At 46.4% G+C, this 23,998-nt stretch overlaps 1 protein-coding gene across 4 annotated transcripts in view; it reads left to right on the forward strand.

Moving 5' to 3' along the window:
* Positions 1-23,998, forward strand: part of ryk (receptor like tyrosine kinase) — a 104,259-nt gene that overhangs the window by 77,982 nt on the left and 2,279 nt on the right. For all 4 annotated transcript variants that reach the window (XM_041840688.2, XM_041840690.2, XM_041840689.2 and 1 more), the window contains 4 exons: positions 4,574-4,706; positions 13,627-13,736; positions 17,310-17,469; positions 19,658-19,794. In XM_041840688.2, coding sequence (XP_041696622.1) covers positions 4,574-4,706; positions 13,627-13,736; positions 17,310-17,469; positions 19,658-19,794 — 540 coding nt within the window. The remainder of the gene's footprint in view (positions 1-4,573; positions 4,707-13,626; positions 13,737-17,309; positions 17,470-19,657; positions 19,795-23,998) is intronic.

The raw sequence follows: 23,998 nt of genomic DNA on the forward strand, positions 1-23,998 counted from the left end.
TAGTATTTGGTAGCATTGCCTTTACATTTTTAACTTGGGTCAAACGTTTCGGGTAGTCTTCCACAAGCTTCCCACAATAAATTGGGTGAATTTTGTCCCATTCCTCCTGACAGAGCTGGTGTAACTGAGTCAGGTTTGTAGGCCTCCTTGCTCGCACACGCTTTTTCAGTTCTGCCCACAAATTTTCTATAGGATTGAGGTCAGGGCTTTGTGATGGCCACTCCAATACCTTGACTTTGTTGTCCATAAGCCATTTTGCCACAACTTTGGAAGTATGCTCGGGGTCATTGTCCATTTGGAAGACCCATTTGCGACCAAGCTTTAACTTCCTGACTGATGTCTTGAGATGTTGCTTCAATATATCCACATAATTTTCCTTCCTCATGATGCAAAAACGAGTTTTAATGACTCCAACCTAAGTGTATGTAAACTTCCGACTTCAACTGTACATATACATACAGTGAGGGGGAAAAAGTATTTGATCCCCTGCTGATTTTGTATGTTTGCCCACTGACAAAGACATGATCAGTCTATAATTTTAATGGTAGGTTTATTTGAACAGTGAGAGACAGAATAACAACAAAAAATCCAGAAAAGCGTATGTCAAAAATTTTATAAATTGATTTGCATTTTAATGAGGGAAATAAGTATTTGACCCCGCTGCAAAAATGACTTAGTACTTGGTGGCAAAACCCTTGTTGGCAATCAGAGGTCAGACCTTTCTTGCAGTTGGCCACCAGGTTTGCACACATCTCAGGAGGGATTTTGTCCCACTCCTCTTTGCAGATCTTCTCCAAGTCATTAAGGTTTCGAGCCTGACGTTTGGCAACTCGAACCTTCAGCTCCCTCCACAGATTTTCTATGGGATTAAGGTCTGGAGACTGGCTAGGCCATTCCAGGACCTTAATGTGCTTCTTCTTGAGCCACTCCTTTGTTGCCTTGGCCGTGTGTTTTGGGTCATTGTCATGCTGGAATACCCATCCACGACCCATTTTCAATGCCCTGGCTGAGGGAAGGAGGTTCTCACCCAAGATTAGACGGTACATGGCCCCGTCCATCGTCCCTTTGATGCGGTGAAGTTGTCCTGTCCCCTTAGCAGAAAAACACCCCCAAAGCATATTGTTTCCACCTCCATGTTTGACGGTGGGGATGGTGTTCTTGGGGTCATAGGCAGCATTCCTCTTCCTCCAAACACGGCAAGTTGAGTTGATGCCAAAGAGCTCGATTTTGGTCTCATCTAACCACAACACTTTCACCCAGTTCTCCTCTGAATCGTTCAGATGTTCATTGGCAAACTTCAGACGGGCCTGTATATGTGCTTTCTTGAGCAGGGGGACCTTGCGGGCGCTGCAGGATTTCAGTCCTTCATGGCGTAGTGTGTTACCAATTGTTTTCTTGGTGACTATGGTCCCAGCTGCTTTGAGATCATTGACAAGATCCTCACGTATAGTTCTGGGCTGATTCCTCACCGTTCTCATGATCATTGCAACTCCACGAGGTGAGACCTTGCATGGAGCCCCAGGCCGTTATTTGTGTTTCTTTCATTTGCGAATAATCGCACCAACTGTTGTCACCTTCTCACCAAGCTGCTTGGCGATGGTCTTGTAGCCCATTCCAGCCTTGTGTAGGTCAACAATCTTGTCCCTGACATCCTTGGAGAGCTCTTTGGTCTTGGCCATGGTGGAGAGTTTGGAATCTGATTGATTGATTGCTTCTGTGGACAGGTGTCTTTTATACAGGTAACAAACTGAGATTAGGAGCACTCCATTTAAGAGTGTGCTCCTAATCTCAGTTCGTTACCTGTATAAAAGAAACCTGACCAATCTTTCTGATTGAGAGGGTGTCAAATACTTTTTTCCCTCATTAAAATGCAAATCAATTTATAACATATTTAACATGCGTTTTTCTGGATTTTTTTGTTGTTATTCTGTCTCACACTGTTCAAATAAACCTACCATTAAAATTATAGACTGATCATTTCTTTGTCAGTGGGCAAACGTACAGTGGGGGAAAAAAGTATTTAGTCAGCCACCAATTGTGCAAGTTCTCCCACTTAAAAAGATGAGAGAGGCCTGTAATTTTCATCATAGGTACACGTCAACTATGACAGACAAATTGAGAAAAAAATATCCAGGAAATCACATTGTAGGATTTTTTTATGAATTTATTTGCAAATTTAAGTATTTGGTCACCTACAAACAATCAAGATTTCTGGCTCTCACAGACCTGTAACTTCTTCTTTAAGAGGCTCCTCTGTCCTCCACTCGTTACCTGTATTAATGGCACCTGTTTGAACTTGTTATCAGATTAAAAGACACCTGTCCACAACCTCAAACAGTCACACTCCAAACTCCACTATGGCCAAGACCAAAGAGCTGTCAAAGGACACCAGAAACAAAATTGTAGACCTGCACCAGGCTGGGAAGACTGAATCTGCAATAGGTAAGCAGCTTGGTTTGAAGAAATCAACTGTGGGAGCAATTATTAGGAAATGGAAGACATACAAGACCACTGATAATCTCCCTCGATCTGGGGCTCCACGCAAGATCTCACCCCGTTGGGTCAAAATGATCACAAGAACGGTGAGCAAAAATCCCAGAACCACACGGGGGGACCTAGTGAATGACCTGCAGAGAGCTGGGACCAAAGTAACAAAGCCTACCATCAGTAACACACTACGCCGCCAGGGACTCAAATCCTGCAGTGCCAGACGTGTCCCCCTGCTTAAGCCAGTACATGTCCAGGCCCATCTGAAGTTTGCTAGAGTGCATTTAGATGATCCAGAAGAGGATTGGGAGAATGTCATATGGTCAGATGAAACCAAAATAGAACTTTTTGGTAAAAACTCAACTCGTCGTGTTTGGAGGACAAAGAATGCCGAGTTGCATTCAAAGAACACCATACCTACTGTGAAGCATGGAGGTGGAAACATCATGCTTTGGGGCTGTTTTTCTGCAAAGGGACCAGGACGACTGATCCGTGTAAAGGAAAGAATGAATGGGGCCATGTATCGTGAGATTTTGAGTGAAAACCTCCTTCCATCAGCAAGGGCATTGAAGATGAAACGTGGCTGGGTCTTACAGCATGACAATGATCCCAAACACACCGCCCGGGCAACAAAGGAGTGGCTTCGTAAGAAGCATTTCAAGGTCCTGGAGTGGCCTAGCCAGTCTCCAGATCTCAACCCCATAGAAAAAATTTGGAGGGAGTTGAAAGTCTGTGTTGCCCAGCGACAGCCCCAAAACATCACTGCTCTAGAGGAGATCTGCATGGAGGAATGGGCCAAAATACCAATAACGACTTACAGAAAATGTTTGACCTGTGTCATTGCCAACATAGGGTATATAACAAAGTGTTGAGAAACTTTTGTTATTGACCAAATACTTATTTTCCACCATAATTTGCAAATAAATTCATGAAAAATCCTACAATGTGATTTTCTGGATTATTTTTTTCTCATTTTGTCTGTCATAGTTGACGTGTACCCATGATGAAAATTACAGGCCTCTCATCTTTCTAAGTGGGATAACTTGCACAATTGGTGGCTGAAACTTGCACAATTGGTGGCTGACTAAATACTTTTTCCCCCCACTGTACAAAATCAGCTGGGGATCAAATACTTTTTTCCCTCACTGTACATACATATACACATACATACATATAAATACATATACATACATATATACATATCCTTTAAAAATATATATTTCCCATTATCATTTTGACCTAAGTGTATGTAAACTTCCGACTTCAACTGTATATGGAGACTGTTTAGTGCCAAAAATAAGGGGTTAAATACATGGGGGGGGGACATCCTGATATTTATTATCTCAGATATAGGACAGACACTTCAGAACAAACTTCCATTTTATTATTTTGGGGACTCTGTTCCATGTAGTGAATCTGTAATTAAACGCGTTTGAATGGGCTAATAGCATTAAGGCCAAATATATATACTTCAAAATTCAAAATCAAATAGCTAAGTCATCCTTGGCATGACCTTCTTAAAACAATTCCATATAGCTTAGTAGAACCCCCTCCCCGGCTTCGACTGTAGAGGGTTAATATTCTACTGAAGCTTGGAATGCAATAGTTGGAACATTTCTTTTGAACATGTCCTTTGTGTACAACATGAAGTTGGTTTGTTCATAAGGGAAGCGGCAGCGGAGCACAGAGCATCCTCTAGGTTGGCAGCGGAACAAAGAGCATCCGCTAGGTGTAAAATCTCTTCAGCCACGGCAAAACGGGTTTCCAGAACATCCGTAACCTCAGCCACTCCGAATAAAGTTTCCATACGTATTTCAGATGTGTTCTCTCCTTTCCCCCGAACACAGATGATATGTCCTCCAGTACCCCCAACAGTACATATTTATGTTGTGGTCCCGGACAAGCACACCTGATTCTACTTGTCAACTAATCTTCAAGCCCTTGACAAGTTGAATCATGTGTTTTTGTCCAGGGTTACAACAAAATGTGTGCCGTTGGGGGTACTTGAGGACCCGGAGTTGGGAAACACTGGGCTAACTGATGTGTGCAGTATGTTTACCTATGTGTTTCTCTCTCTGTCCTCCAGGAACCTGCTCCCCATCAGTCACGTGTGTACAGAGGAAGGGGAGAAGCCCATGGTACTGCTGCCCTATATGAACTGGGGTAACCTCAAACTGTTCCTGAGACAGTGCAAGCTGGCCGAGGCCAACAACCCACAGGTGAGCCCCTAACCCTGGCTCCGGCCTACTGCCGTCCTACCGTTCTATGGTTATCCTACCATTATCCAAACCCTGGCTCCGGCCTACTGTCATCCTACCGTTCTACTATGGTTATCCTACCATTATCCAAACCCTGGCTCCGGTCTACTGCCATCCTACCGTTCTATGGTTATCCTACCATTATCCAAACCCTGGCTCCGGCCTACTGCTGTCCTACCGTTCTACTATGGTTATCCTACCATTATCCAAACCCTGGCTCCGGCCTACTGTCATCCTACCGTTCTACTATGGTTATCCTACCATTATCCAAACCCTGGCTCCGGCCTACTGCCGTCCTACCGTTCTATGGTTATCCTACCATTATCCAAACCATGGCTCTGTCCTACTGTCGTCCTACCGTTCTATGGTTATCCTACCATTATCCAAACCCTGGCTCCGGCCTACTGTCATCCTACCGTTCTACTATGGTTATCCTACCATTATCCAAACCCTGGCTCTGGCCTACTGTCATCCTACCGTTCTATGGTTATCCTACCATTATCCAAACCCTGGCTCCGGCCTACTGTCGTCCTACCGTTCTATGGTTATCCTACCATTATTTTAAGATCAGATTAAGATCACTTTATTGGTCAACTGAAGGTCCAACTGAAATGTGACTTCCGTTTTTAACTCAACCCCTCCGAAATACACACATACATACAGGTTTTGGAGAGGTGCTGGGATCACCCGGAAGCTTCTGTTGTGGGGAGTTAAGTACCTTGCTTAAGGGCACAACGGCAGGCAATGGCATCTAGAATCTGATACCAGCAACCCACCGCTTGCCAGCTTACTTCCAGACAGATTTTCCCCCCGTCGGAACCGGGATTCGAACTGTCAACCCTCTGGTTGCAGGCTAGCCTTTCTAACCGCTAGGCTACCTGCCACGCCTCATCTTACCATTGTCCTACTGTTGTCCTACCGTCGCCCTGCAGTCGCCCTACCGTCATACCACCGTCATACTACCGTCCACATAAAGTATATCTGCTCTGGCTTAGATATCATAGTAGAACTGCAATTTAGAATTTTTGTCATTGTCATTCATCAACAGAATTGTGGGGGGCATAACTTGATACAGTTGATTCATGTTCAGGGCTCCAGACTGCGACCATTTAGTCGCATTTTGTGACCCTTTGATTTGGCTGAGCGAATAAAAAATGTAACTGGTCACATCGGTGCGAGCTGCACATTCTACATTATCTTTTTTTTTAGGAGGCTAAAACCATGATTTGGTCCAACTGTAAAGTACATTATCCTCATGATTGCTGTAATGAAAGTGTCTGTGATTGTAGCCTACTACCGTTTCATCTTCAATGCCCTTGCTGATGGAAGGAGGTTTTCAATCAAAATCTCACGATACATGGCCCCATTCATTCTTTCCTTTACACGGATCAGTCTTCCTGGTCCCTTTGCAGAAAAACAGCCCCAAAGCATGATGTTTCCACCCCCATGCTTCACAGTAGGTATGGTGTTCTTTGGATGCAACTCAGCATTCTTTGTCCTCCAAACACGACGAGTTGAGTTTTTACCAAAAAGTTCTATTTTGGTTTCATCTGACCATATGACATTCTCCCAATCCTCTTCTGGATCATCCAAATGCACTCTAGCAAACTTCAGACGGGCCTGGACATGTACTGGCTTAAGCAGGGGGGACACGTCTGGCACTGCAGGATTTGAGTCCCTGGCGGCGTAGTGTGTTACTGATGGTAGGCTTTGTTACTTTGGTCCCAGCTCTCTGCAGGTCATTCACTAGGTCCCCCCGTGTGGTTCTGGGATTTTTGCTCACCGTTCTTGTGATCATTTTGACCCCACGGGGTGAGATCTTGCGTGGAGCCCCAGATCGAGGGAGATTATCAGTGGTCTTGTATGTCTTCCATTTCCTAATAATTGCTCCCACAGTTGATTTCTTCAAACCAAGCTGCTTACCTATTGCAGATTCAATCTTCCCAGCCTGGTGCAGGTCTACAATTTTGTTTCTGGTGTCCTTTGACAGCTCTTTGGTCTTGGCCATAGTGGAGTTTGGAGTGTGACTGTTTGAGGTTGTGGACAGGTGTCTTTTATACTGATAACAAGTTCAAACAGGTGCCATTAATACAGGTAACGAGTGGAGGACAGAGGAGCCTCTTAAAGAAGAAGTTACAGGTCTGTGAGAGCCAGAAATCTTGCTTGTTTGTAGTTGACCAAATACTTATTTTCCACCATAATTTGCAAATAAATTCATAAAAAATCCTACAATGTGATTTTCTGGATTTTTTTTCCTCAATTTGTCTGGCATAGTTGACATGTACCTATGATGAAAAGTACAGGCCTCTCATCTTTTTAAGTGGGAGAACTTGCACAATTGGTGGCTGACTAAATACTTTTTTCCCCCACTGTAGTTAGCAACTTCCTTTAAAACTGCACGCAGAGACATTAAAATGGTATCCACGAGTTCTTCTGACTCTGGGGAAGTAGAATTGCTAAGTACCCCTTTAATCTGGAGCTCAAGGCGTTGACACTGTGTCCCATGAAGAGACAATCATCCCATTGTGCTTTGTATCCCCCAGGGGTCCTTTGATCCACTTGGCACGTAACGTAACGTAAATCCAACCAATCAATCAGCCTTGAACCGAGACTCTCGATTCTCACACGCACATGCGTGCGCACATGCACGTTCCGAGAGGGAAAAGCCTTGTTGAAGGTGCAGCAGCAAAAAACCTGCTGACTAATTTTCCATCACAAGACTAAGCTTGCTGCTCAATAGCTGTGAAGAGAACTTCCTTTGTATGTTTGGGATAACACACCACCACTTTGCCTCCCATCCATCCTCTCAAAATATACTTTTGCCGATTTGGTAGGGGACTGACAAAGACATACTCATAACATTTCTTTCCTTGTGCTGTCGTAAAATAAACATGTAGACATAAATCATCGGTGTATCTTTAGAGGGAGACTGAGGCTACGTCCCAAATGGCACCCTATTCCCTATATAGTGCACTACTTTTGACCAGAGCGCTATGGGGAATTAGGTTGCCATTTGGGAGACACCCTGAAGTGTCTGGAAAGCACGGAGAGAGCATAGCATTATTCCGGTCTTTAGCATAGCTTTTTTCCGGTCTTTAGCATAGCTTTATTCCGGTCTTTAGCATAGCATTTTTCCGGTCTTTAGCATAGCATTATTCCGGTCTTTAGCATAGCATTATTCCGGTCTTTAGCATAGCATTATTCCGGTCTTTAGCATAGCATTATTCCGGTCTTAAGCATAGCATCAATACAGTCTTTAGCATAGCATCATTCCAACTTTAGCATAGCATTACAGTTTGTCTCATTCTCTACTCAACATTTAAAAAAAATACAAATAAAAATACGCCATTTAGCAGACGCTTTTATCCAAAGCGACTTAAATAAAAATAAATATGCCATTTAGCAGATGCTTTTATCCAGAGCGACTTAATCATGTGCGCATACATTTTTACGTATGGGTGGTCCCGGGGATCGAACCCACTACCTTGGGGTTACAAGCGCCGTGCTCTACCAGCTGAGCTACAGAGGACCAACCTACATCTGCTTCACAAGGTGTTATTATATCTCTTAAAGTAAACAAAGCCCTTGTGTAAACCTACATAAATACAGTACCAGTCAAAAGCTTTTCTGATGTACCAAATACTTATGTCATGCAATAAAATGCAAATGAATTACTTAAAAATCATACAATGTGATTTTCAGGATTTTTGCTGATTCCTTCTCTCACAGTTGAAGTGTACCTATGATAAAAATTACAGACCTCTACATGCTTTGTAAGTAGGAAAACCTGCAAAATCGGCAGTGTATCAAATACTTGTTCTCCCCACTGTATACCATTTGTCTATTCGCTCTGTCACTAACATAGGCCTATGGCATTGTAGTAAATTCTTGTTTCAAAGACAAAGGTGGGCGCACATATCCAGATTGGTGACCAGAAAAAACGCTTGCTTAATTTTCTCCAGTTTTGCAAAAACAGAGTAGCCTACCGACGTTAATATTATCCATGTAAAGTATCGTTTAGCATGTAAAGTACAGTTTAGCAATGCTTAGCATGTAAAGTCCCGTTTTAGCAATGTTTAGCATGTAAAGTACCGTTTAGCATGTAAAGTCCGTTTGCTACGGACACATCTTTTCTACATCAATAAAGACTACCTGGTGAATTCATTAATCATTTTCATATTTCAGATAGGCCTAGTTTGGGTGGGTTAATTCTATACCACAGTGGTGGTACTGGTATGTCTAAAGATAGCTGTGACATCACACTACCTTCAATACTTATGGGATGAAGATGGAACATTCTGGCGAAATGGTTAGGATATCTGCAGTATTGAAGGTCCCCAAGAACACAGTGGCCCTCCATCATTCTTAAATGGAAGAAGTTTGGAACCACCAAGACTCTTCCTAGAGCTGGCCGCCCGGTCGAACTGAGCAATCGGGGGAGAAGGGCCTTGGTCAGGGAGGTGACCAAGAACCCGATGGCCGCTCTAACAGAGCTCCAGAGTTCCTCTGTGGAGATTGGAGAACCTTCCAGAAGGACAACCGTCTCTGCAGCACTCCACCTTTCAAGCCTTTTATGGTAGAGTGGCCAGCGGAAACCACTCCTCTGTAAAAGGCACATGACAGCCTGCTTGGAGTTTGCCAAAAGGCACCTAAAGACTCTCAGACCATGAGACTGATGAAACCAAGAGTGAACTCTTTGGCCTGAATGCCAAGCGTCACGTCTGGAGGAAACCTGGCACCAGCCCAACGGTGAAGCATGGTGGTGGCTGCATCATGCTGTGGGGATGGTTTTCAGTGGCAGGGACTGGGAGACTAGTCAGGATCGAGGGAAATATGAACGGAGCAAATTACAGAGAGATCCTTGATGAAAACCTGCTCCAGAGCGCTCAGGACCTCAGAGTTATGTAAATGTGATATATCCGTTTTTTATTTGTAATAAATGTGCAAAAACTTCTAAAATCCTTTTTTTGCTTTGTCATTACATTTACATTTACATTTTAGTCATTTAGCAGACGCTCTTATCCAGAGCGACTTACAGTTAGTGAATACATTATATTTTTTATACTGGCCCCCCATGGGAAACGAACCCACAACCCTGGCGTTGCAAACGCCATGCTCTATCAACTGAGCTACATCCCTGCCGGCCATTCCCTCCCCTACCCTGGACGACGCTGGGCCAATTGTGCGCCGCCCATGAGTCTCCCGGTCGCGGCCGGCTGCGACAGAGCCTGGATTCGAACCAGGATCTCTAGTGGCACAGTTAGCACTGCGATGCAGTGCCTTAGACCACTGCGCCACTCAGGAGTCATTATGAGGTATTGTGTGTAGATGAGGGGGGGAAAAAACAATTTAATCAATTTTCGAGTCTCATAGCAAAGGGTCACAATACGTATGTAAGGCGCTTCAACAAAGTACTGAGTAAAGGGTCTGAATACTTATGTAAATAAGGTATTCTTTTTTTTTTTTTTTTTTATACATGTGCAAAAATATCCACCTGTTTTTGCTTTGTCATTATGGGGTATTGTGTGTAGATTGCTGAGGATTTTTTTTCTTCTACTTAATCCTTTTTAGAATAAGTCTGTAACGTAACAAAATATGGAAAAAGTCAAGGGGTCTGAATACTTTCCGAAGGCACTGTATATATGGTTCTGGGTTTAATCACGCTTTAATGTTTTATATATATGGCTCTGGGTTTATCCAAGCTATAATGTTGTACATATACAGTGAGGGAAAAAAGTGTTTGATCCCCTGCTGATTTTGTATGTTTGCCCACTGACAAAGACATGATTAGTCTATCATTTTAATGGTAGGTTTATTTGAACAGTGAGAGACAGAATAACAACAAAGAAATCCAGAAAAACTATGTTATAAAATGTTATAAATTGATTTGCATTTTAATGAGGGAAATAAGTATTTGACCCCTCTGCAAAACATGACTTAGTACTTGGTGGCAAAACCCTTGTTGGCAATCACAGAGGTCAGACGTTTCTTGTAGTTGGCCACCAGGTTTGCACACATCTCAGGAGGGATTTTGTCCCACTCCTCTTTGCAGATCTTCTCCAAGTCATTAAGGTTGAGCCTGACGTTTGGCAACTCGAACCATCAGCTCCCTCCACATATTTTCTATGGGATTAAGGTCTGGAGACTGGCTAGGCCACTCCAGGACCTTAATGTGCTTCTTCTTGAGCCACTCCTTTGTTGCCTTGGCCGTGTGTTTTGGGTCATTGTCATGCTGGAATACCCATCCACGACCCATTTTCAATGCCCTGGCTGAGGGAAGGAGGTTCTCACCCAAGATTTGACGGTACATGGCCCCGTCCATCGTCCCTTTGATGCGGTGAAGTTGTCCTGTCCCCTTAGCAGAAAAACACCCCCAAAGCATAATGTTTCCACCTCCATGTTTGACGGTGGGGATAGTGTTCTTGGGGTCATAGGCAGCATTCCTCCTCCTCCAAACACAGCGAGTTGAGTTGATGCCAAAGAGCTCGATTTTGGTCTCATCTGACCACAACACTTTCACCCAGTTCTCCTCTGAATCATTCAGATGTTCATTGGCAAACTTCAGACGGCCCTGTATATGTGCTTTCTTGAGCAGGGGGACCTTGCGGGCGCTGCAGGATTTCAGTCCTTCACGGCGTAGTGTGTTACCAATTGTTTTCTTGGTGACTATGGTCCCAACTGCCTTGAGATCATTGACGAGATCATTGACAAGATCCTCCCGTGTAGTTCTGGGCTGATTCTTCACCGTTCTCATGGTCATTGCAACTCCACGAGGTGAGATGTTGCATGGAGCCCCAGGCCGAGGGAGATTGACAGTTATTTTGTGTTTCTTCCATTTGCGAATAATCGCACCAACTGTTGTCACCTTCTCACCAAGCTGCTTGGCGATGGTCTTGTAGCCCATTCCAGTCTTGTGTAGGTCTACAATCTTGTCCCTGACATCCTTGGAGAGCTCTTTGGTCTTGGCCATGGTGGAGAGTTTGGAATCTGATTGATTGCTTCTGTGGACAGGTGTCTTTTATACAGGTAACAAGCTGAGATTAGGAGCACTCCCTTTAAGAGTGTGCTCCTAATCTCAGCTCGTTACCTGTATAAAAGACACCTGGGAGCTAGAAATCTTTCTGAAAATTATAGACTGATCATGTCTTTGTCAGTGGGCAAACGTACAAAATCAGCAGGGGATCAAATACTATTTTCCCTCACTGTATGTATGTCTCTGGGTTTAATCACGCTATAATGTTGCCTGGCGCTGATGTCTTCTTTAACACAAAGGGTCCAATTAATACGAGTTGAGTCACGCTGACAGATCAGGTCACAGAACATTAAACAGCTGGAAATCTCTTCCCTGTGCGTATGCATGCATGTGTGTGCATGCGTGTGCCTATGACAGCTGTAAATCTCTGCTGTGTCCATCAGAGCCAGCCCCGGCCCACAATGCACCTCACCCCAGCAGTGTGTCTGACTCAGGCTGAGCTTGCATCCCAAATGGCACCCTTTTCCCTATGTAGTGCACTACTTTTGACCAGTGCCCATGGGGAATAGGGTGCCATTTGGGATGCAGGGCAGGATTACGTCAAAGCCGTGATGTGGTGCATCAGGAGCCCTCTTTCTTTCTTCTGGGGAATTAGCTCTCACAGCATGTCATCCGTCCTCTTCAGCTCACACAGCATGTCATCCGTCCTCTTCAGCTCACACAGCATGTCATCCGTCCTCTTCAGCTCACACAGCATGTCATCCGTCCTCTTCAGCTCACACAGCATGTCATCCGTCCTCTTCAGCTCACACAGCGTGTCATCCGTCCTCTTCAGCTCTCACAGCATGTCATCCATCCTCTTCAGCTCTCACAGCATGTCATCCGTCCTCTTCAGCTCACACAGCATGTCATCCGTCCTCTTCAGCTCACACAGCATGTCATCCGTCCTCTTCAGCTCACACAGCATGTCATCCGTCCTCTTCAGCTCACACAGCATGTCATCCGTCCTCTTCAGCTCACACAGCATGTCATCCGTCGGCTAGTTGTCTGTCACCTTTCCAGGTGAAACACAATATGTTTATGTAAATAGACGCCGCTAGGCTAAGCTACATTAATTAGCATCATGACATGCTGTTTATGTGTACTCTGCTAGGCTAAGCCATCCGAGCTAATTGGACAGATAACACGATGGTAGTGAAGCAGGCTTATGGTTCCTCCTGTCTCACTAGATGATCTTCTACTTTGGATGTGTCCCACCTATTGTCTACATAGTGCACTGCTTTTTACCAGAGCCCTGTGGGCCTTTTTGGAATTCAACCTCTGTGTTTCTGTATTAGTCAGGGGTCCTTCAGGCCTGTCTCTTGGGGCCCTCTTAAAAACAAAACAAATAGCTTTTATCCTAAACAGGCTATATGGCCCTCTGTCCTGTCTGTAAAACTTTAATAGCTACAAGACTAGTTTCATTCTTGTTATACAGTATTTTTCTTGTGGAATCTGAAAAGTGCTTTAAAAAGCATCCCATAATAAGTCATACTACAGTGATCTGAAAAGTGATTGAAGCCATTGTTATTTTTTCTCAGAGTGGTGAAATTGTAAACCTCACCAACCAGACTACTTCTCTGAATATCCACTTTCCACCACGCTCTCTCTCTCTCTCTCTCTCTCTCTCTCTCTCTCTCTCTCTCTCTCTCTCTCTCTCTCTCTCTCTCTCTCTCTCTCTCTCTCTCTCTCTCTCTCTCTCTCTCTCTCTCTCTCTCTCTCTCTCTCTCTCTCTCTCTCTCTCTCTCTCTCTCTCTCTCTCTCTCTGTCTCTCTCTGTCTCTCTCTGTCTCTCTCTGTCTCTCTCTGTCTCTGTCTCTCTGTCTCTCTCCCCCTCTCATGCTCAGTTTCTCTCCCTCTGTCTCTGTAGGCCATCTCCCAGCAGGACTTGGTCCACATGGCGATCCAGATCTCATGTGGGATGAGCTACCTGGCCAGGAGAGAGGTCATCCACAAAGATCTGGCCGCCAGGAACTGTGTGTGAGTATCTCATGACCCTGTCCTGCTCGGCTCATCTGCGAACACTCTATGCAGGAGTTGTGACAGAGCGCAGATATGGGATATGCATCCGTTTTGTTGTTTTTATTTTTGTCCTATCGTGATGCAACGGTGCCGACCCTATATTCTAGACACCCACCTGAGCGACCCACCCACTAAGGAGAAGTCTATTACTGCAGGTAGCCTACACAGCCATGACAGAAAGACGAACGCAGTCAGAGACCCACTAAAGCAGCACTGCCCCCTCAAGAGCCTGAGCCTGAGTATATGTACAACATATGATAATAATAATATGCCATTTAGCATATGAGTGTATACAACTATTTAATCCATTTTAGAATAAGGCTGTTACGTAACAAGGTGGAATAAGTCAAGGGGTCTGAATACTTTCACTACCTCATACCCCTGCACATTGACTCAGTACCGGTACTTCCTGTATACAGCCTCATTATTGTATTGTTACGATTTCCTTTTTTATTTAGCAAATATTTGTCTTTTTAACTCTGCGTTGTTGGGAAAGGGCTCGTAAGTAAGCTTTGCACGGTGAAGTCTACACCTGTTGTATTAGGCGCATATGACCAATACAATTTATTTGATTTGATAACATACCATTTAGAAAACCTACAGAAAGTGTTTGTCAACTACTGTGTTGGGTGATACCTTCGGTTCACACTTTCTGTTAAAGGTCCCTACATAAGGACTTGATATCACATTTGTAACCAATACACAACGCATTCATAAGCATTTCATAAACACTTAATAGCAACAACTGTAAATGTATGTTGAATCAGTTAACCATGTCCTCTACCCCCCCTCCTCTCCTCTACTCCCCATGTCCTCTACCCCCCCTCCTCTCCTCTACTCCCCATGTCCTCTACCCCCCCTCCTCTCCTCTACTCCCCATGTCCTCTACCCCCCTCCTCTCCTCTACTCCCCATGTCCTCTACCCCCCTCCTCTCCTCTACTCCCCATGTCCTCTACCCCCCCTCCTCTCCTCTGTTGCCATGTCCTCTACCTCCTCTCCTCTGTTGCCATGTCCTCTACCCCCCTCCTGTCCTCTGTTGCCATGTCCTCTACCCCCCTCCTCTCCTCTGTTGCCATGTCCTCTACCCCCCTCCTCTCCTCTGTTGCCATGTCCTCTACCCCCCTCCTCTCCTCTGTTGCCATGTCCTCTACCCCCCTCCTCTCCTCTGTTGCCATGTCCTCTACCCCCCTCTCCTCTGTTGCCATGTCCTCTACCCCCCCTCCTCTCCTCTACTCCCCCTCCTCTCCTTTGTTGCCATGTCCTCTACCCCCCTCCTCTCCTCTGTTGCCATGTCCTCTACCCCCCCCTCCTCTCCTCTACTCCCCATGTCCTCTACCCCCCCTCCTCTCCTCTTCTCCCCATGTCCTCTACCCCCCTCCTCTCCTCTGTTGCCATGTCATCTACCCCCCTCCTCTCCTCTGTTGCCCTGTCCTCTCACCCCCCTCCCCTCCTCTCCTCTGTTGCCCTGTCCTCTACCCCCATGTCCTCTACCCCCCCTCCCCTCCTCTCCTCTACCCCCCCTCTCCTCTGTTGCCATGTCCTCTACCCCCCCTCCTCTCCTCTGTTGCCATGTCCTCTACCCCCCTCCTCTCCTCTGTTGCCATGTCCTCTACCCCCCCTCCTCTCCTCTGTTGCCATGTCCTCTACCCCCCCTCCCCTCCTCTGTTGCCCTGTCCTCTACCCCCCCTCCCCTCCTCTCCTCTGTTGCCCTGTCCTCTACCCCCCTCCTCTCCTCTGTTGCCCTGTCCTCTTCCCCTCCTCTCCTCTGTTGCCCTGTCCTCTACCCCCATGTCCTCTACCCCCTCCTCTCCTCTGTTGCCATGTCCTCTACCCCCCTCCTCTCCTCTGTTGCCATGTCCTCTACCCCCCCTCCTCTCCTCTGTTGCCATGTCCTCTACCCCCCCCTCCTCTCCTCTGTTGCCATGTCCTCTACCCCCCCTCCTCTCCTCTGTTGCCATGTCCTCTACCCCCCTCCTCTCCTCTACTCCCCATGTCCTCTACCCCCCTCCTCTCCTCTGTTGCCATGTCCTCTACCCCCCCTCCTCTCCTCTGTTGCCCTGTCCTCTACCCCCCCTCCCCTCCTCTCCTCTGTTGCCCTGTCCTCTACCCCCATGTCCTCTACCCCCCTCCCCTCCTCTCCTCTTCTCCCCCTCCTCTCCTCTGTTGCCCTGTCCTCTACCCCCATGTCCTCTACCCCCCTCCCCTCCTCTCCTCTACTCCCCCTCCTCTCCTCTGTTGCCATGTCCTCTACCCCCCCCTCCTCTCCTCTGTTGCCCTGTCCTCTACCCCCCATGTCCTCTACCCCCTCCTCTCCTCTGTTGCCCTGTCCTCTACCCCCCTCCCCTCCTCTCCTCTGTTACCCTGTCCTCTACCCCCATGTCCTCTACCCCCCCTCCCCTCCTCTCCTCTACTCCCCCTCCTCTCCTCTGTTGCCATGTCCTCTACCCCCCTCCTCTCCTCTGTTGCCCTGTCCTCTACCCCCATGTCCTCTACCCCCCTCCTCTCCTCTGTTGCCATGTCCTCTACCCCCCTCCTCTCCTCTGTTGCCATGTCCTCTACCCCCCCTCCTCTCCTCTGTTGCCATGTCCTCTACCCCCCTTCCTCTCCTCTGTTGCCATGTCCTCTACCCCCCCTCCTCTCCTCTGTTGCCCTGTCCTCTACCCCCCATGTCCTCTACCCCCCTCCTCTCCTCTGTTGCCCTGTCCTCTACCCCCCATGTCCTCTACCCCCCTCCTCTCCTCTGTTGCCATGTCCTCTACCCCCCTTCCTCTCCTCTGTTGCCATGTCCTCTACCCCCCCTCCTCTCCTCTGTTGCCATGTCCTCTACCCCCCTTCCTCTCCTCTGTTGCCATGTCCTCTACCCCCTCCTCTCCTCTGTTGCCATGTCCTCCACCCCCCTCCTCTCCTCTACCCCCCTCCTCTCCTCTGTTGCCATGTCCTCTACCCCCCTTCCTCTCCTCTGTTGCCATGTCCTCTCCCCCCTCCTCTCCTCTGTTGCCATGTCCTCCACCCCCCCTCCTCTCCTCTACCCCCCTTCCTCTCCTCTGTTGCCATGTCCTCTACCCCCCCTCCTCTCCACTGTTGCCATGTCCTCTACCCCCCCTCCTCTCCTCTGTTGCCATGTCCTCTACCCCCCTCCTCTCCTCTGTTGCCATGTCCTCTACCCCCCCTCCTCTCCTCTGTTGCCATGTCCTCTACCCCCCTCCTCTCCTCTGTTGCCATGTCCTCTACCCCCTCCTCTCCACTGTTGCCATGTCCTCTACCCCCCTCCTCTCCTCTGTTGCCATGTCCTCTACCCCCTCCTCTCCTCTGTTGCCCTGTCCTCTACCCCCCCTCCTCTCCTCTGTTGCCCTGTCCTCTACCCCCCCTCCTCTCCTCTGTTGCCCTGTCCTCTACCCCCCTCCTCTCCTCTGTTGCCATGTCCTCTACCCCCCCTCCTCTCCTCTGTTGCCCTGTCCTCTACCCCCCCTCCTCTCCTCTGTTGCCCTGTCCTCTACCCCCCATGTCCTCTACCCCTCTTCCGCTGACAGTATTGATGACAGCATGCAGGTGAAGATCTGTGACAACGCCCTGTCCAGAGACCTGTTCCCCACGGACTACCACTGTCTGGGAGACAATGAGAACAGACCGGTCCGCTGGATGGCCCTGGAGAGCCTGCTCAACAATGACTTCTCTACTGCTAGTGATGTGGTGAGGACACACACAGGAAGCCAGCTAAGGCCATGGAGCTCTCCTCTCCACCACCAGCCAGACAGCCATGCCCTGATGTCCCTCCCTCGTACCTGACCTCTTCATTCCTGATGTAGCTCTGCTGCTCCGAGTCCTCACCCCTCCCTCTTTATATCCTCCGCACCCTGTCTTGACTTCCTCTAAACCTCTCTGGGTCATAGGTTACTACACACATGTTAATGAACCAGTATTACAGCCGCACACATCCGCACACAGCGCCACACACACACAGTGCCACACACACACACAGCGCCACACACACACACAGCCACACAAAGCCACACACACACATCCACGCACGCACACACACGCACACACAGCGCCACACACACACAGCGCCACACACACACACACACACAACCACACACACACACAGCCACACACACACACACACACACAGCCACACACACACAGCCACACACACACACACACACACACACACACACACAGCCACACACACACACAAACACAGCGCCACACACACAAACACAGCGCCACACACACAAACACAGAGGTATTGTTAATGAACCATAGTCACCCAGTCAGGGCATGATGACTCCAGGGATCCTAGTAGTCATTCAGACTTTCTCCTAAAGCTTTCATTGATGTCAATGGAAGACTTGAGCGATTTTCTGAGTGTGCATCTCAAGTCTGAATACCTGCTGGTTCATGTTCAACTACCGTTGTGGATCTCAAGTCTGAATACCTTCTGGTTCATGTTCAGCTACCGTTGTGGATCTCAAGTCTGAATACCTTCTGGTTCATGTTCAACTACCGTTGTGGATCTCAAGTCTGAATAACTTCTGGTTCATGTTCAGCTACCATTGTGGATCTCAAGTCTGAATACCTTCTGGTTCATGTTCAACTACCGTTGTGGATCTCAAGTCTGAATACCTTCTGGTTCATGTTCAGCTACCGTTGTGGATCTCAAGTCTGAATACCTTCTGGTTCATGTTCAGCTACCATTGGTGGATCTCAAGTCTGAATACCTAATGGTTCATGTTCAGCTACCATTGTGGATCTCAAGTCTGAATACCTTCTGGTTCATGTTCAGCTACCGTTGTGGATCTCAAGTCTGAATACCTTCTGGTTCGTGTTCAGCTACCGTTGTGGATCTCAAGTCTGAATACCTTCTGGTTCATGTTCAGCTACCGTTGTGGATCTCAAGTCTGAATACCTTCTGGTTCGTGTTCAGCTACCGTTGTGGATCTCAAGTCTGAATACCTTCTGGTTCGTGTTCAGCTACCATTTGTTATATTGTCTTTGTAGAACACTGGCCAATTTTCTGAAGATGACTGATGAATGAAGTGGTGACTTGGTTTCAAAACCTTAATACTTTTTATATTATTGATGTTTATATTATTGATGTTTATAGTTATACTCTACTGGAATAATATTATCATGTTCTGTTCTTTGGAAATAGGAAATTGGTTAAAAGCTAAAGTCGGATAGATTCAGTATTTTGGGAGTTGCAGCCACTACCTACAATGGTTCTGATAACTGGCTGTTCTCAAGCACTGCATGGTTCAGAGAGACGGGGTTCGCTTTCAAGCCCTTATCAAAACATTTAGGAACAATGTTTTCTATGTTGGGTGTACATTTTCAGCTAAATTTCCTTGCATTGTGTCAGTGGAATGCTTTGTTCAGCCATTGGCGCTGTTCAGCCTGTACAGAACAGAACTTTCCCTGACACTAATCTCACACTGAGAGACCTTATCCCTAATTTTAACACATTTCTGCAACAGAATATAGAACATTGTTGAAAAGTTTCCCTGATTTTAAATCCATGCATGTGAAGTATCTCTGTCCTATGTTGTATTGTTTAGCCTGCATGTAGCTAATGTTCCGCAGAGACAACCAGAAGGTCCAAGAGAGATTTGTACACACACTTTCCTTTGTTCGTCCTAGATATTATTTAGTGTATGTCTGTCATCCTGTCTTGTTGGTCATATCAATGGATGTCTGTCCCATATAAATATAATTAATTGAATCTTTATTCCTTTGGTCCGTTCTGCCTTGTGATCTGACCTCTAACACCTGACCGCTAACCTGTGTCCCTGTTCCTCAGTGGGTTTTTGGTGTGACCCTGTGGGAGTTGATGACCTTCTAGTCTAACCCCTGACAGCTAACCTGTGTCCCTGTTCCTCAGTGGGCGTTTGGTGTGACCCTGTGGGAGTTGATGACCTTGGGACAGACCCCTTACGTGGACATCGACCCCTTCGAGATGGCAGCCTATCTGAAGGACGGATACAGAATAGCACAGCCAATCAACTGTCCCGATGAACTGTAAGTACAATAGCACAGCCAATCAACTGTCCCGATGAACTGAAACACAGACATACAGGGCTTTTATACCGTTTGTATGTGTTTTAATTGATTAAGTTTGATCAACACTTATTGTAATTGACAATTCTATAGTTTTATTGGTCTTAAGTATTTCCTGTATACTGTATCTCATGAGAATTGTCTCGCAGTTTGAATCTCCAGCTGTTCGTTAACTGTAGTGTATCCCTTCAGAATAATGATATGGCTTCTTATGGGATGTTCTCCTCTCTCTTATCAACATAAGCACATGTACTGTCCTGCATGGAAAGTTGACTATAGGACTGTCCTGCATGGACAGTTGACTATAGGAACCTCCAGAGGGGAGACAGTTGACTGTAGGACCCTCCAGAGGGGAGACAGTTGAATATAGGACCCTCCAGAGGGGAGACAGTTGACTATAGGACCCTCCAGAGGGGAGACAGTTGAATGTAGGACCCTCCAGAGGGGAGACAGTTGAATATAGGACCCTCCAGAGGGGAGACAGTTGAATGTAGGACTCTCCAGAGGGGAGACAGTTGAATATAGGACCCTCCAGAGGGGAGACAGTTGACTGTAGGACCCTCCAGAGGGGAGACAGTTGAATATAGGACCCTCCAGAGGGGAGACAGTTGACTGTAGGACCCTCCAGAGGGGAGACAGTTGAATATAGGACCCTCCAGAGGGGAGACAGTTGACTATAGGACCCTCCAGAGGGGAGACAGTTGAATGTAGGACTCTCCAGAGGGGAGACAGTTGAATATAGGACTCTCCAGAGGGGAGACAGTTGAATATAGGACCCTCCAGAGGGGAGACAGTTGACTATAGGACCCTCCAGAGGGGAGACAGTTGACTGTAGGACCCTCCAGAGGGGAGACAGTTGAATATAGGACCCTCCAGAGGGGAGACAGTTGACTATAGGACCCTCCAGAGGGGAGACAGTTGACTATAGGACCCTCCAGAGGGGAGAGAGCCAAATGGGTGAGAGTTCAGCTTCAGCCGGATGCCTTACATACTAGGGTTGGGCGGTAGCCAGATGTTCATATCGTCATACTGTCCTACTCTCATCCTGGGATTTACGGTATTACCGGCTCAGTACACAAGGGGGCGCCAAAGAAACACAAAAAGTCCATTTGGCGTCTATTAGCAGAATGCTAACAGAATTAGCACAAGTAATAGAGCATTTCCATGGAGGCTGCTAGCTAAATATGCTAACGAGTGCAAAAACATGCAATCCAGCTCATAAAGTTATACATATATACAGTGGGGAAAAAAAGTATTTAGTCAGCCACCAATTGTGCAAGTTCTCCCACTTAAAAATATGAGAGAGGCCTGTAATTTTCATCATAGGTACACGTCAACTATGACAGAGAAAATGAGGGAAAAAAATCCAGAAAATCACATTGTAGGATTTTTTATGAATTTATTTGCAAATTATGGTGGAAAATAAGTATTTGGTCAATAACAAAAGTTTCTCAATACTTTGTTATATACCCTTTGTTGGCAATGACACAGGTCAAACGTTTTCTGTAAGTCTTCACAAGGTTTTCACACACTGTTGCTGGTATTTTGGCCCATTCCTCCATGCAGATCTCCTCTAGAGCAGTGATGTTTTGGGGCTGTCGCTGGGCAATACGGACTTTCAACTCCCGCCAAAGATTTTCTATGGGGTTGAGATCTGGAGACTGGCTAGGCCACTCCAGGACCTTGAAATGCTTCTTACGAAGCCACTCCTTCGTTGCCCGGGCGGTGTGTTTGGGATCATTGTCATGCTGAAAGACCCAGCCACGTTTCATCTTCAATGCCCTTGCTGATGGAAGGAGGTTTTCACTAAAAATCTCATGATACATGGCCCCATTCATTCTTTCCTTTACACGGATCAGTCGTCCTGGTCCCTTTGCAGAAAAACAGCCCCAAAGCATGATGTTTCCACCCCCATGCTTCACAGTAGGTATGGTGTTCTTTGGATGCAACTCAGCATTCTTTGTCCTCCAAACACGACGAGTTGAGTTTTTACCAAAAAAATATATTTTGGTTTCATCTGACATTCTCCCAATCCTCTTCTGGATCATCCAAATGCACTCTAGCAAACTTCAGACGGGCCTGGACATGTACTGGCTTAAGCAGGGGGACACGTCTGGTACTGCAGGATTTGAGTCCCTGGCAGCGTAGTGTGTTACTGATGGTAGGCTTTGTTACTTTGGTCCCAGCTCTCTGCAGGTCATTCACTAGGTCCCCCCGTGTGGTTCTGGGATTTTTGCTCACCGTTCTTGTGATCATTTTGACCCCACAGGGTGAGATCTTGCGTGGAGCCCCAGATCGAGGGAGATTATCAGTGGTCTTGTATGTCTTCCATTTCCTAATAATTGCTCCCACAGTTGATTTCTTCAAACCAAGCTGCTTACCTATTGCAGATTCAGTCTTCCCAGCCTGGTGCAGGTCTACAATTTTGTTTCTGGTGTCCTTTGACAGCTCTTTGGTCTTGGCCATAGTGGAGTTTGGAGTGTGACTGTTTGAGGTTGTGAACAGGTGTCTTTTATACTGATAACAAGTTCAAACAGGTGCCATTAATACAGGTAACGAGTGGAGGACAGAGGAGCCTCTTAAAGAAGAAGTTACAGGTCTGTGAGAGCCAGAAATCTTGCTTGTTTGTAGGTGACCAAATACTTATTTTCCACCATAATTTGCAAATAAATTCATTAAAATCCTACAATGTGATTTTCTGGATTTTTTTCTCATTTTGTCTGTCATAGTTGACGTGTACCTATGATGAAAATTACAGGCCTCTCTCATCTTTTTAAGTGGGAGAACTTGCACAATTGGTGGCTGACTAAATACTTTTTTTCCCCACTGTAGGTAGGAGCTACTGAATGTCATTTTTGGTGAGTTTGGACATTTATAAGCAAATGAACAAAGTTATGAGGCATGCTTGTCTGAAGGAAGACCAGTACTGGCTCTGGGGCAGCATGTGTACACTCTGTGTCTGGGTGGAGTCTGGAGTCGCTAGGGCAACGGGCCTGCCTGCTCTGCTCGAAGAGGGGGGAGGAGCAGACGGCCCGAGAACTGAGCGGAGAACGAAACGCTAGGAAATCAAGAGCCTACAGATAACTCATACAAAGGGCTTTGACTTCTCGAACAAAGCAGAAAGCTAACACAATATGATGCCCGTCACCTTATTTAATTCAGCCACTTAGATAACTAGCAACTTTAGCTTAGGGGTCGCGTTAACGCAGAATTTGAAGAATTTGAAATATCTTGTTTTGTAACTGCAGCTCTAAAATGCTTCTTATTGTAATTTTTGCTCGGCGTCAAACAAATTCTGTGCTTCAGTTGCTCTTCTCCACTAAAGGCCTTCTATCAGCAGGCTGCTTTCTCACTGTGTCGATACTTTGCTCCAGTATTTTTCTCCAGTAAAATGCAAGCTCATCTTTAAACAAAACATTAGGAAATGTAGCTGGCTACGTTCTTTCTATGATAAACATTAGAAATATGATGGGCATGCATTTGTTTTTGCTGCGTTGCACTTCTGTTGTCATCTGATGAAAATGAAGCTATTTTCTGCCGAATGTGTTGCACGAATGTATTTTTTGTGTGAAGGAAAACTATAGTTGCACATCCCTGATCACTCAAATGAAGAAAATAACACATGTCTTTCAATATAAAAACGCGACCCCTGTCAATACACAGCTGGACTCACCGGCTCCCGCTTTCTCCGGTTGTGCTATTTACAAACAAACACGTGACTGGCTCAACTGTTCTGGGGAACTACGGTAAACTTCACAATGTAAAAATAACGTGACGGGTGAAATGAAGAACGCAATCTGTTTTATCTCATAACATACTGCACAAGTTGACTGCGGGTATTTACTTTAAAAAATAGCTAAAAAATATTACAAATGTATAAAACAACTTCTAAGAAATAGTTTCGATGGTATTGGAAAAACCATCTTGTGGCTATTTCCAAATACCCTGTTATACAGTATATACGGTAAACAAGCCTAGTGCACACACAGACAGGCACGTGTACACACACACACACACACACACACACACACACACACACACACAGCCCATGTTCGGGCGTCTCTGTTTGCATGTGTTATTGTAGAGCTGTATAAGTCCAGCAGCTAGGTGATGGGGGCAGCTGTCTCTCAGCGTCATTCATTACAGACGGAGTCTTATCCACGTC

This window comes from Coregonus clupeaformis, chromosome 20, assembly GCF_020615455.1.
Source record: "Coregonus clupeaformis isolate EN_2021a chromosome 20, ASM2061545v1, whole genome shotgun sequence".
In the NCBI taxonomy this organism is placed as follows: Eukaryota; Metazoa; Chordata; class Actinopteri; order Salmoniformes; family Salmonidae; genus Coregonus; species Coregonus clupeaformis.